Below are 15,349 nucleotides of genomic sequence, written 5' to 3' on the forward strand. Positions count from 1 at the left end.
TGACCATTTGTGATGACCTTCCTGTTCCATACCCTTGATGAGCTACTGTTGGATGAAGAGAAGGAATTGAATATAGGAGGAAAAGCCATTCAGATGGAAGAAGGGGCAAAGAAGAGAGGGATCTAGATTTGTAAAGGGCACGGTATACAGTGCTAGCCAAGGTGAACAAAATTGGGTCAAATAATTTAACCACTGAACAGCGTAATCTTTACAGAAAGGCCAGTAGGGGAGAGAAGCAACAAGGTAAAATAATCACATTGGTGGATGGAATGGCAACATTATTAAACAGAGAAAGCAGATAACACTGACCCTCAAGGGAAAAAATGAAGTTATGAGAAAAGCTCCCAAAATACAGTAAGGAAACGAAAAATAAATAAGGAGGTAATATTGGGAAACATATTACAAAGAGTATTCAGAAAGTGGATACAAATAAAAGGAGCTTAAGAAAATAAGAAGCAACAGGTTGGGCTCTAGATGTCAAGAGGAAATATTATATGAAGGTGGTAATATGAAACTTGGTGACAAAAACAACCCAGTAGAGAGAGTTTATTCCTGGATAAAGCGTTTATTGTGAACAAAATGAGGAAAACTGAAAAGAAAATTGCACTTGCAGCCTACTGATACTCAGCAGAATGTCACCTGTGCAATATGTTTTAGTGCTGTTCACACAAGGAGTCACCTGGTAGTTATTGACTAACAAATTCAGTGTAAATTCCTAAGGCAATAGTGGGAATAAAAATTCCCACTGAACATAACCCAACGAGGTGTAGTGGCAAGAGTGTCAGACTAGGCCTGGACAGATTGGAGTTCATGAAGCTCACTGGGTGTCCTGAGCTTAGCTTAACCTACCTCACAGGGTTGTTGTCAGGATAAATGGAGACTCATGTATGCTGCCTGTGCTCTTTGGAGAAAGGATAGAAGTGTCATTTAAAAAATGCTATCAATTTTAAAGGACATGGGAGATGGGAAGTAACACTAGATGGATGGGAGAGGCAGAGAAGAGAGAGAAATGTGTTGGAATCCAGGTCCAAGTCAAAATGATTCTGATATTTAAGACAATTCATGGTTTGGAACTCTTTGGAAGAGAGCACCAAAACCCTACCTGAATGCACACACCTGTCAAGATAATCTTCAGAAGCTTTGTTTACAAGGGAAATAAGGTCAAGAGCAAGGCTTTTTCAACATTGGTCCCAGTGAAACGAGCTTCAATGGGAGATGAAATCATGTATCTTCCTCTTCTGGTGATGCAAGTCTCATTTATTCAGAAAGAACATTGAAAGAATGCTGCTATTTTCCAAATGTTTTACTGCTCTTTGGCTTTGTATGCATCTGTTCTTTGGTTTTGAATTGATCATTATTTTATAGAGATTTTAATATGCAACTGCAATCCAATGACAGTTTCAGAAGGGGGTAGTACAAATGTGTGTGTGTGTGTATTTTTAAATAAGTACATTTGGAACCTGGCCTATGGTGTAAAAACAGCCCCCCCCCCAAAAAAAAATACTTATTTTTCTCCATCTGTATTTTTTGTTCATTATTATGGAAGACATGGGTGACTATCAAATGTACTTTTAAAATCTGTGTTCCTTATTCATCCTTTGCCTTGCCCTAGCAAAGCAGCAACTAACACTGGGCCATTTTTCCTTCTCTCTCTCTCTCTCTCTCTCTCTCTCTCTCTCTCTCTGCCTCGCCTTTCACTCTTCCTCTATAGCTTTACTCAATTCTCAGTTTTATCTGCCATGGCAAAGCTGGGTCTTCACTGAAACTGCAGGTGTTTCTCTGCTTGATGATTACATCAATATTTTCCCTGCCAAGAAAAAGTAAAATTCCTAAGGTGAGAGAGTCTTTGACAGTTCCAAGCCTTTTCAAAACAAGAGGTTTTAAAAAGTGTGTGTATGTGTGTAAAATTTTAATTACCTCTCCCCACACATGCTTTATACAATATATAAAAATTTTCTTGTTGTGTGTTTCTGTACACATGGGCAAGATGTGTAAGTCACCACAATCTCAGAATAAAATCATGTGACCTATCAACAGGATGCAAACCACCAGCAGTTAAAGAAACAAGGGTCAAGAACCACATGAATCAACAGTGTCCATAACAGCACTTGTGCAACAGCATGTCATCTCTCTGCTATTTCACTTGAAGAGAACAAATAAAGAGATGACAAAGCTAGCCCAAGGTGATCTCTCTTATCCCAAGGTATCTTCTCCATTTTTATTATCCTGACCAACATGCTATTAAGAAGAATGCCTTAGGGCACAGTCCTAACCCCTTATGTCAGTGCTTTCCAGCACTGACATGAGGGCAATGCAGCTCTGAGGTAAAGGGACAAACATTCCCTTACTTTGAGGAGGCCTCCGTGAGTGGCACCCAACTGCAGGATGCAGCACATGTCCCATTGGCTGGAAAGCACTGACATAAGGGGTTAGGATTGCGCCCTGAGTCTTGGAGATGTTACTTATTATACACCCCAAACCTAAACAGGCATTATCCATTTTTGTCATCAGTTTGTTGACTTGTGTTCAGCCTCATCTTTCACTATTCTTGAAAGTGATGTTGCTTAACCAGTTATCTTAAATGTCTTCTTTCCTATATTTTTAATGCATTATATTTATTCTTGTCAAATTTCATTTTGGGTGCAGTCCTAACCCACTTTCCAGGACCGACATAAGGGCAACGCAGCTCCTAGGTAAGGAAACAAACATTCCCTCACCTTGAGGAGAGTTCCATCAGTGCCCCCCAACTGCAGGATGCAGCACGCATCCCATTGGCACAGCTATGCCAGTGCTGAAAAGTGGGTTAGGATTTGGGCCTTTGTAGCTATCTGTCACACACTCCAGTTCATACATATTAGCTCAGCCCATCTTCAAAAGGATCTCCACTTCCTCCCAATTTTCTACCATCTCTGTATCGAGTGAATGGCAAACAAACATCTTCATTCAATATATTGAAAGAATGAAAAAAAAATGGATCTGTACTGGAGTCCTGCAGAATTTTCCTATTTCAATCCAGTCTATTATCATTTGAATGCGGATTTTCAACTAGTTTCATACCCATTTCACAGCAGTTTCTACTTCTTCATGTTTCTAAAGCTTCCTTATGAAGACGACAGAGCAGGGGCCAAGAGGTTTGCCCAAAGCACTGACATAAGAGGTTAGGATTGCGCCCTTCGTTGCAGATGTGTGGTGAACATGCTTATCTGAAACTACCTCTAGATACCTGAACCAGACTGCTCAAACATAAACAGCCAATATTGTTGAATGTCTTTAAAAACAGGGGGTTCATTTTTTAGAAATGAAAAAGGCCTCTGCCAGGGTGATGCTCCACTTCCTTGGATGTGTTCACTAGACAAAACACAAAACTTTTTGAGAAGTTTGCTCAAGGCTTCATGAATGCAGAGTTTTGGTTTCTCCCAGTCAAGTTCCAATATGCACAGCAAACACAAAGCTCCTGAAAAGTCAACCCACAGCTCTGAACCACAATACTGTATAGAAGAGAGTGTTCACTGAAAGCTGCCCATCTTTTATGCATGACTTTTGCTTGTTTTTCTTACCTTCACTGTTAGGATGGACTTCTTTGGAACAAAAGGTTTTCTCTCAAGCTGGGAAAGCAGGCCATCCTGTTCCTTTAGTTTCAGCTTGTTTTCAGCTATTATCTTCTTACGCTGTTCAAGATAGGGACCAAAACTGGGAAGTTTCTAAAACAAATGAAAAAGGTGTGATAATTCTTGTGCAGAAGTGTGTCATGGAACCCAAAGTAGCAGAACACTTTGAATGTACTTCCTCTTAACCTGTGCAATTCAAATAGCAGATGATTCAAACACAGATTCAGTCTCTTGCCCCTCTCCCATGCTTCTAGAAGACTCTTTTACATTCTTTTTTTATTTTTAAAGGTGCATACAAAGCTGTCTTCTTTTAAAAAATGAGTAAGCATAAGTCATTCTGGAAAGAATTACGGCATAATTATTTCCCCCCAATATTTCCCAAATTTAAGTTTTCCCTGTTTTTTACACATTACCTAGCATGTCAGGACAATAGAGAGAGGAGACTAAAAGTGAGCAGGAAGCAGGAGGTGAACGTTTGCTTTTAGTCTGCTTTCTAGGCAGACTTTTTGCTTATACTGTTCAAGAAAGACACCTTATCACTTTAGGGGAATGTAATCCACATAAATAAAAGTAATGGGGCATGGGGGGGTGAGGACCTTACTCCCAGGTAACTGTGTATGGGAATGTGCTAGAAATCTATTATACTGTTACAATGAAGCATATTCACTAAATAATCAAAAAAGACATAGTGGAAATGGAAAAGGTGCAAAAGAGAGCGACTAAGATGATTTCTGGGCTGGGGCACCTTCCTTATGAGGAAAGGCTACGGCGTTTGGGCCTCTTCAGCCTAGAAAAGAGGCGCCTGAGGGGGGGCATGATTGAGACATACAAAATTATGCAGGGGATGGACAGAGTGGCTAGAGAGATGTTCTTTACACTCTCACATAACACCAGAACCAGGGGACATCCACTAAAATTGAGTGTTGGGAGAGTTAGAACAGACAAAAGAAAATATTTCTTTACTCGGCGTGTGGTTGGTCTGTGGAACTCCTTGCCACAGGATGTGGTGATGGCGTCTGGCCTGGACACCTTTAAAAGGAGATTGGACAAGTTTCTGGAGGAAAAATCCATTACGGGTTACAAGCCATGATGTTCATGTGCAACCTCCTGATTTTAGAAATGGGCTATGTCAGAATGCCAGATGCAAGGGAGGGCACCAGAATGAGGTCTCTTGTTATCTGGTGTGCTCCCTGGGGCATTTGGTGGGCCGCTGTGAGATACAGGTAGCTGGATTAGATGGGCCTATGGCCTGATCCAGTGGGGCTGTTCTTATGTTCTTAATCCTAGAACCTGAGTTTGCTTCATTTTATATCAGCTTCCAAACTTTTTAAAGCATGCACCAAGATTATTGTGAAATGGGGCTTAAAGGGATAGATCTGTTAATATAAAAGCAGCAAGTTCCAAGTGAACTCCAGAAGGTGCTAATTTTATTCATTTCACTGTTTGACCTCATTGAGCTTCTTAATCTTTACCCTCTGGGCTTGCTTTCACATAATACAGTAGTGGGGAAGAATACTAAGCTCCACAATGCTGCACTTTCAGCCGGGATCGGGATCGTAGAAATGCCGGTTACAATTTGTAAACATGCCACTATTCACAGATAATGACCCTACGTCTGTCCAATAAAGCAAGCTGCAACTGAAGGAAGGACCTCGTGATCTCTAACCTAGCAAGTGGCACTATGAATCAAAATTGGTTGATAGCGCTGGTCTCTGCTTGGAAGATGGAACCTGACCAGTGAAAACAGCCCCCCCTTGCATTATTGGAAAACATTTAATCAAACTAATTGAGCCAAGCTTCAGCAGAATCACACATATAGTATACTATATTATAATCAGTTACAGGGATAAACTAGATATGACACCAAAGGTAATTTAGTGCCCAACACAGCAACCCCATGATCTATTTTCCCCTCGTCTCCTTTAATGTTCAGTTTCTAAAATGTGATGTCATTTTAGCCCAAAACTTCCTGGCCCCTGAGGCAGCATGCCAAATGGTGCCCCCTACCTGGTGATGTGCCAGCCTCTGCTCCTCTAGCCCACCAGCCTTCTTTCTTCCACACTTCTGTTGTCGCTCTCTTCCTTTTTCAACCTAGGCGAGGGGGGGGCAGGGGGACCAGTGGAGGGCAGCAGTGGATGGAAGTTGGTATCCCCTGCCAGCCTGCTGCCTGAGGTGGCTGCTTCAGTTGGCCTCATGGATGGTCAGGTCCTGGGTTGTCATCACATCATGTTTCCTCATCCCCTTCTACTGTCAGTGAATAATGTAGTGTACAGTTGGGGTGACAGACAACGTAATCACCTTATGGGACATATGTTTCAACCAAAAACCCTATTGATAGAAGGTAAAGCTCCTTACAAAACTTGTACTGGATTCATTGCTGCCTCCAGACAGTTGATCAAGGCAAAGACAACTGCTTTTGGATATTTAAACACAGCTGAGTGACACCAGCATATTGACTGCGTCAGGAAAGGAAATGGGAGGAACACAAGTTAGAGCTACCCGTACTTTGATGCAGCAGATAGTTCAGCAATCAATTTATTTTCCCTTTCCAGGGGCTTGCGGCCCATCTACCCATTACACTGAGGGAGCACCATTTGGAGAGCAGAAACACCTTTCGTTCAAAGCTACTTGTTCCAGCGGTTTTTGTGACTATCTGAAAATAAATACTACCAGCAAAAACTAGGTAACTCTTTTCTCACATTATATCCAAGCTGAAAGCAAGTGTCTATGAGTCAGATGCTAAAGGTAGAGAGCCAAAAGTGGGGCACTTGAAACAAATATGAAACAAACATCCCACTGCTATTTCACACTATTACAAACCCTCAGTTTGGCTCACCATATATCTAAAAACATCAATCTCTGAAAGCAGAACACTTTGACATTTTTTTTTATTCCAGAGCAAGTGACAGCCATAGGAAGATTCAGTCCAGATCAGAACCATGACAGGGACAAATGCTTAAAGTCCTCTCCAACCTCATGGTCCTGATCTGGATCCATAGTTGGCCTAATAAAGAGGTATAGCGTAGGTTTTTGAATGTTCCAGACATGCAAAATCATGTGAGCATTATTATCCCCATATTGTAAATAAGGAGTTGCAACTGATGGGGACCAACCTGCATACAGCCACCTATTCAGGGCAGAGGTTATGTTCAAACAAGGACATACTGACTTACAGGCACTGGGCAGAATCCTAACCCTTATGTCAGTGCTTTCCAGCACTGGTATAGCAGTGCCAATGGGACGTGTGCTGCATCCTGCAGTTGGGTGTCACTCACTGAGGCCTCCTCAAAGGAAGGGAATGTTTGTTCTCTTACCTCAGAGCTGCATTGTCCTTGTGTCAGTGCTGGGAAGCACTGACATAAGGGGTTAGGATTGCACACTCAATCTCTTAGGATTCTACATGATATTTGCACAATGGCTTTGGAACCAGCATTTACATATATTTTTGCAGAATTAGGAATTAAGAACTGATCAGGCAAGTTTGTAACCGGTGGAATTACCACATGATGAAATACGGCAGAAGGCAGAACACCCTCCCTCCAGCACTCTCTAGTAGTCCCCCCCTACTCTCTGGCACTCTGCAAAGGCAAAACTCTTGCCCTAGACTTCCAAAAGCAGCCAAGTAACTGATGAACTGTACAAATCTCCTGCAACCATGTGATTTTGGCTTCAGTATTTCTCCAGGGATTCATCATTGATGAATTTGTTCTCACTGGATAAGCTAAATCCTACTCATTTAAAGATAACAGTATCTACCAGTAGAACTGTTTCTATCTAGATATAAAAAGCATTAGACTGCCAATAGAGAACTGACAACATAATGAATCAACAATGAAACCTTAAGCCAGCAAAGCTTTAAGGTGAATAAGCCTGTTTTGATTATAATTTATTCACAGATCAATCTAAAGCCAATTGAGCATATTATGAACTAGAAAGGAGGCTGGTTTCCTAATAGAAACAGGAGCCTGATAGCTTCATTTTCAAATGAGTATTTTTTTTAAATGGAAGGAACACTGGACATATTAAAAAAAGGAAGAGAATACAACCAGGACAGAGACAATCACAAATACACATTTGGTAAAAGGAGAAACTGAAATTTCTTGAACAGAGGATTATAAAGAGGAAGATTTTCATTTACCATATATTTTCATTCTTCGGGGTACTGTGCCGTTTAATTTTATCCCCACTGCGCAGAACAATTAATGACTTGAGCAGAACATAACCACTGTAATCTTAAAATGGACAGTGGCCATTCTGACCACCAGGTGTATTGCTAATGGCCCAATCCTCACAAAGTGCTGAACCAAGTGAATGCATATTCTGCCAGCACACCTGGCCTTTGCACTGTTGCATGGTTGGCAACCTTCAGTCTCGAAAGACTATGGTATAAGCCTACAGCTCCCGGTATTCCCAAGTGATCTCCCATCCAAGTACTAACCAGGCCTGACCCTGCTTAGCTTCCAAGGTCAGACGAGATCAGGCATGTGCAGGCTAAGCAAAAGCACCATAAAGTGCTTTGCAACAGTGCAAAGGCCAGTCATGCCGACTGAAAGGCCAGAGATCTTTCTGCTGGTGCTGGTGGCCACACAGATGCCCGCTGGAGCTAGTAAGTCTGGCTAAGGGGTGGGTGGGATTGAGCCAGGGAGGGCAGGGTCAACGCTGCTGATGTGCGCAATGTCCTATCCCCCTTCCCAAACCTGATCTGCCAACATGGATCAATGTGAACCTCTGCCAGCTATATCAATATAGCTAGTGCAAGTCCACACTGATCCATGTCAGCAGATCAGGCCCAGGAAGGGGGATAGGATAGTTCATGCGCCAGAACTACCAATCTCACCCTCTCCTGGGCCCAATCTAACCACTCCCTGCTTTTGTAGCCACCCTCCCGTTACACCCCTCCCCACACTAATCCGTCCACTGCATCTCACTCACCTGCTCTGGAGGGCTTTGCTTCACACACTGATGCCAGTGGGAAGGCTCTGGCCTTTCCTCCAATGCTGCAAGCAGTTGCACGTTTGCAAAGTGTTTTTTGGCAGTTTTGCATCAGCTTGCGCCAGCAGAGCTGATTGGATAGGGTTAGGTCATTATACGCTTACACTCAGGGAAGCTTCTAGTAGCTTAACCTCTAAAAATTAAAAAGTACAGGTTGTGTCTCATTATTCGCATGCGTTCAGTTCCAAGAACTCATGTGGACGGCAAAAAACGAACTAAAGCAAATCAATTTAAAAGACAAAGTCTCTTTCCTCCTGATTTAAAAACAGTCTTGCTGACCTTTTGAAATGCACACAGAGGTCATCAGTCTCTCTCCAGGAACTTAGGCTTCACTAGGAGACAGCAATCCCTCCCTTCACCAGGAGCCCGAGTGAGAAGGAGGTGATAATTGCTGCCATTTAGCCTTCCTTCATGTGCTCAGGGGGAAGGGAGGGGTTTGCCTTGTGCCTGGAGAGAGAATGATTGATGGATTGTCAGCTGGATGCCCTCCCTGGCATTATTAAAGACTGTTTTCCTTTAATTTAAAGAGCCCTTCTCATCAGATTTGAGATAGAAAATCTGTGGATACTTAGGTTATACCTGTAAACACTTGTATGACTGTCCCTCTGCAACAATATAAAGCAGTTTTTTAACTGCTTTAATCACAGATAAAACTGTGATTTTAAAGGGGTGCATTTTTTCCCTTCTCCAGGGATCAGCACATTCCTTCTCATTTGCAGGGGCCATTCGTGTTGAGTCAAATCTGTGCATAAAAAATCCGTGTATAACAAGGCTGGACCTGTATAATGTCATTTTCATGCAGATGGGTCTCTCCTGTCTGTTCCTTGCCTTATCTTAACTATTTGGTGAGAAATTGTGCTAGGCATAGCTCCAGGCTTGTAGAAAACAACAGCTCTGAGTCTGTAGCTCTACGGCCTTGCTAAACATGCTGGCAGACAAACTGTTAAGTTCACTAACTCCTCCAAATTACAATCATATCCCAACATTCAATCACTAAATGTATTTTGTTTTGTTGTTTGTGACTAGCTGGTCGGATGACCGTAAATAAAGTATCTATCTATCTATCACTAAATGAGGTGTCCCTATGAAGTGTGATTGGAAACAGACACTGTTAGTGATACCTGTACACAAGGCCAGTCCATCCATGAGGCCGACTGAAGTTGTCACCTCAGGCAGCAGATTGGTGAGGGATGTCCATTTCTGTCTACCTTTTTGCCTCTGTAGCTCCGCCTTCTCTTTCCACTACCTAGAGTGGAAGAGGGAGTCAGAGACGAAGAGGAAAAGTAGTGGGCTAGAGAGTGGGAGGAGAAGAGGCTGGCACATCATTGGGTAAGGGCGGCAGCACTTGGCATGCCACCACAGGTGTCTGGAGGTTTTCAGCCAGCCCTGCCTACCCATCCTCCTTAACTCACTCCACAGGTAAACATCACACCAACTGTCACTCTATAGGCATATTTGTTCTGCAGTCCCCAGCTGAAAGTCAGAAGGGATCCATGAAACAGATTGGAAATCAGACAGATACTCCTTGTCCCTTGACAAAAACTCCTTGTCCCTTATCAAAAAAAGCTTCACCTATTGAGCTGTGCCTAAGTCTTTTACAAAATTTTGGCCGCAATCCTAACCAATTTTCCAGCACTGACATAAGGGCAATGCAATTTCGAGGTTAGGGAACAAACATTGCCTTACCGTGAGGAGGTCTCTGTGACTGCCCCCCAACTGCAGGATGCAGCACCATGTTCCATTGGCACAGCTATGGCAGTGCTGGAAAGTGGGTGAGGATTGCACCCTTTGTCGCAAATCACATCTCTATTCTCTCATGGGAGGAAGAAGGAGCTCTCAGTAAGTTTGAACATGAGGGAATAATAATGGCGTGTGAGACAGGTTTGAACATCCCTAGCTCCTTTTCCGGATGAGCTCTTAGGAAGATATCATCCATGTTGCAAAAGATACCCCCTCTTCAAAGGCTATAAGGACGGCAAGCTATAAACATTGTCAGGGCTGAATTTAGACCAGTTGGACAATGTAAAGTAAAGGAAACATTTGTGAAGATATACTCTGAAGGATCCCTAAACACCACTGAAATCAGGATCTTCTCTGCTGTCACTTCAGGACAGAAATATTGCAATAACTAATTCCTGATGCAGAGATTGAGCCACTCACAGCCCAGTCCTATCCCCCACCATCTTCTGTCATGCAGCCAAACCAATGCTGCATGCAGTGGTGACGGCGATCAGACAACCTGTGAGATGTAATCACCTATAGTAGTGGATCTCAAACTTTTTAGCTCTGGGACCCACTTTTTAGAATGACAGTCTGTCTGGGGCCTACCAGAAGTTATGTCATTTCCAGAAGTGACTTCATCCAGCAATTAAAATAAATATAAATAATTAAATTAAAAGTAAAACAAATAATTAAATAAGGGGCAATGAGATGGGATGAGTCCTGTCACCAAGAGAATTCTTTCTGTAGCCTGCCTGCAATAACTTCAACCCCCCTCCACAAATCAGTAAGATTTTCAGTCCTACCCAATGCCCAGTTCAATTTAAGTTCTTATATTAACACCATTTCAGTGTGATGTGGGATGAAATCGGTTTTAAATCCAACACTTTTTTGTTTCGGCTAAATTGAGATTCAAAGCTTTCCTCTAAACAGCAATAAAACCCCAGAACAATGAGGAGAAGAAATGAAGCTCCATGGGGGGTGGGTGGGAGGGGTCTGGAAAAGATAACAACACTTTCCAATAAAGCAGTGGTTCCCAAACCCATTAGCACCAGAACCCATGTTTTAAAACGACACACTGTCAGGACCAACCTAGCTTTACAAGTCTAAAAAAGAAAAAAAAATTCATCTTACCAGCTCAAGCCTTTGTTTTTATCCTTTTTATGGTGATGGTGGTGGTGGTGGTGGTGGTGGTTTCTGGAGCATTTGTTGAGCTCCACTTTCATCAGATTGGGATCATTTTGGTGGCCCTGCATTCCCCTTTGCCTGACCTTCAACACCAACCAAGGCATGGCTGCTTATTCGCAAGTAAACGTGAACCTGTTACTTAGTTTTGCTTTCCATAGGGCTCAATGCATTTGTTCGCTTGGACTGGAGCAAGGGACTTCCTTGGGGGCTGTGTTCATTAGATTGGGGCCATTCTGGTGGCGTCGGATTTCTCTCGGCCTGCTCTTTGCAATGAACCAAGGCACAGCCGACTATTCATGGGTAAACACACGATATGGCTCAGTTTTATTTTCCATAGGGCTCCATGCATTTTCCTTCTCAGCTTTCAGCTTGTCAATTTCTGCTTCACAACCCACTAACAATCAGGTGGGTTGCAGCCCACAGTTGAGAAACCCTGACCTATAGCTTTCCTCAGACCCATGCCAGCTATGTTTTCTAGCATAAGCCAAAGAGAGGAAGGGGCAGAGTGGGATGGAAAATCTGGGATAGGATCCATTGTTCGTCTGTGTTCTTTAAGCTCAATTATCAAAAACAGATGCGCTTACTGACACGTATATGTGATGCACTGTAGGTTACCCTGTGCAACACCTGTAGACATTTCAAAGGAGTAAGGATTTGGTAAGATTAATGAGATTTTACAGGAGTGGTGGTCCTCACACGTCTGACACTGTCTAACACACAACAAGGGTTTTGTGGAACCACCTTGGAGAAATTCCAAGCATCTATTTATGATCTATTTTACCTGAAAAAAAATCACCCCCAAATTTGCCTCAGTGCTTCACTTTCAGTGAAAACCAGTTGCTTTCTTGATCGACATCACTTGCCATTCCCTCCTTTGCTTTCGGCTAATGGCTACGCTCTTCTCTCTTGCTTAGGCTTCCCACAGTGCTCGATTTTGTTTCTTTGTCATCTTTGAAACATGAAAAGATCTGGGGGGTGACTCGTTCCAGCAGTATAGCCACATTCTGTGTTCGAAAGACAGGCTGGTCTTCCTTTTATGAAATATTCATTATAAAAAGAGGGAGTTAATATTTGAAGCACATTTCTGTGTGTATAATCGAATGTGTGATTAACAAGTATGCCAAAATGAATGATACCTCTGTGGTGGGGAAGTGAGGAGGGGTTGGGAATGGAGAAAAGCCGATAAAAATTTCAATGCGTTACCATGCTACTTCATGAACATCTGGCAGTATGTCACTTAATAGACAATAACATCTTCTCTAAACAGTAGAGACTTGAATTCATCAGGGATTCCTTCGGTACAGTATGTGCTTAAATTGAGTACCTGCTTTCTGTGATTTCCATAGATTACCATATTCATGACAGAGTGGAGGGAAAGGCATTCTACGCATTCTCTAACCAGAACATGAAAAAGAAATTAGAAGACTAGCAAGAGCCTTGTCTCCAGTTTATTGGGCATATACAAGAAGGGACTCCTACCCATTTATGTAAACAAAATGGTGTTGGCTGAACAGACTAAGGACTCAATCCTATCCAATTTTCCAGTCCTGGTGCGGCTGTGCCAATGAGGCATGCACTGCATCTTGTGGTGGGGTAGCAGTCACAGAGGCCTCCTTAAGGTATGGGAATATTTGTTCCCTAATCTTGGGGCTTCGTTGTGGTTGCATCGGTGCTGGAAAATTGGATAGGATTGGGCCCTAAGGGCCGAACCCTATCCAACTTTCCAGTGCTGATTCAACTGCAATGCAGCTCTGAGGTAGGGGAACTTGAGAAGACCTCCGTGTCTGCCCGCCCCCCACTAAGGGATGCAGCACACACCCCACTGGCACAGTTGCATCTGCAATGGAAGGTTGGATAGGATTGGGCCTGAACCCTATGCATGTCTTCTAAAAAGTAAGTCTCATTGTGTTCAATGGTGCTTACTCCCAGGAAAGTGTGTATTGGATTGCAGCCTAAGTTGTAACAAAGATAATAGCAGGCTATCTATTAATGAATACCTAAACTGCTAATGAATGCAACTGTTTCCCCCAGTAGCATTCCCAGAGTGGTGGCATCTCACCGTGACATATAAGCTGACCCCCCCCCCTGCTGCTGGAACCTCTGTGGGGCTCAGAAGAGCCTCCAAAGGTGAGAGGAGCACAGCCTCTGGAGAGGAGCCTCGCCTCTGGAGGGTGCACGTGTGGGGGGGGGGAGCGTCTTACGTATCTGTGGTTTCCAGTATCCTCAGGGGGTTCCGGAATGGAATGTTGTACCCAGACGCATAGATGTTCCTGGGTATATTTTAACATTCAAACAGTCCTAAAATTCTATGCATTTTTCATTTTTGTAAATTGTATACAAAAGCAGTATACTTTAGAAAGTAAATTTAATGTTAATCAGAACGAGGTTATACCTCTTTCAGTGGAAACTAGGACTTAAGCCATTTCTGCACAATGTTGCTTATATGCAACAGGGACCAAATGTGTACACCTGTGAGCCGGGCAAAAATGGGTTAATGTTACAAGTTAAACGTTGATTGCTACAATGCTTATATTTTTATAGGTACAATAAACATATACGCTTGTTTATTATATGCAATAGTCATATGTACACGTATCATATGGTACATGTCATGCCTTTTGAGATAGCTGCATTTTTTTAAATTGTCCAACTGGCTCTTTGATGCCTGCTAAGATGTCAATATTTTCACATTCTCAACAAAATGAATTTCCTGTTAACTTCCTGCTTCCTGTTAGTATTCAATCTAGTCTTTGCAAGCATTCAGGCTGACTGTAGCCTGCCTGATTGTAAGCTTGCATGCTTATAATCATGTCTGCATGTGTGTTACTTTTAAATAAGCATGCTTCATTGAAAATTAATGGAAGGCTATTTAAAAATGCATGATTGGAATCAAAACAAAGGTAGGGCAAACTAAGTAACAGCGCAATCCTAACTGCACATTAGGCTGGCGCAAGTCTCTTTTCCCTTCTGCACTGGAATGTTTGCCCTTACCTCTGGTTGAGCCACTCTGGGCACCTAACCTGCGCTGGATACAGCACAAGCCTCCTGGCTTGCCTATTCCAGCGCAAGATAGGATTGTGCTCTAAGTCTTCCTATTCTATCACTGTTCTATGGTGCTCCTACTTGCTATTTATGACAAAACTTAACACCTTATTGGGTGAACTTTTGTTTTCCTGAATATATGGAATACAAAGTTGCATTGGCATGCAGAAGCCTCCTTAGGTCAGCGTTCTTTTGCCATGCTGAACCATCATAAGGATATGAGACATATTAGGGCATGATTACATATCCACAATTGCGAAAGATGAGGTGTTATAAGCCAGTGCTTATAATGAAGACAATAATAGAATTGGTGACTCAAGAGATTTATCCTTCTTTAGAAGGAGAACCAAATGAATGAAAGAGTGCCAGATTTAACCAAATAGGTTAAAATAGGAGGAAAAAAACCCTAGCAATAAATCTGACCACTGATGACCTGGGAAAAGCACAATCCTATACACATTTACTCAGAAGTAAGACCTACTATGTTCAATGGAGCTTGCTCCTAGTTAAGTATGCACAGGATTGCAGCTCAAGTTTTATTTCAGATATACAGAGGCCTTGACTATTGCTGTGTGTTCTGTCTTGGCTGGCCACCTGGTCAAGGAACGCTTGAAGCTCTTCAACCTAATATCCTTCACAGTAACTCTTCTTCTAGGTAATACAGAGAGATGAACAAAGCATGCCACTCACGCAATTCCTAAAACCTGTACTAGCTTCCCAAAGCCCTACCTTTGAGCTGCATCAGCTGCTTTCTCTGGCAAGGGCAAGCCAAGGCTGATATAGCCCAAGTTAATTTATTG

The 15,349-nt window shown here is 42.6% G+C and overlaps 1 protein-coding gene across 2 annotated transcripts in view; it reads right to left on the bottom strand.

Annotated features, from left to right (window-relative positions):
* The window catches only part of DPYD (dihydropyrimidine dehydrogenase), a 533,115-nt gene that overhangs the window by 19,221 nt on the left and 498,545 nt on the right, over positions 1-15,349 (bottom strand). For both annotated transcript variants that reach the window (XM_066623608.1, XM_066623607.1), the window contains one exon: positions 3,558-3,701. In XM_066623608.1, the coding sequence (XP_066479705.1) occupies positions 3,558-3,701 (144 nt within the window). The remainder of the gene's footprint in view (positions 1-3,557; positions 3,702-15,349) is intronic.

Source organism: Tiliqua scincoides, chromosome 4 (genome assembly GCF_035046505.1).
Source record: "Tiliqua scincoides isolate rTilSci1 chromosome 4, rTilSci1.hap2, whole genome shotgun sequence".
NCBI lineage: Eukaryota > Metazoa > Chordata > Lepidosauria > Squamata > Scincidae > Tiliqua > Tiliqua scincoides.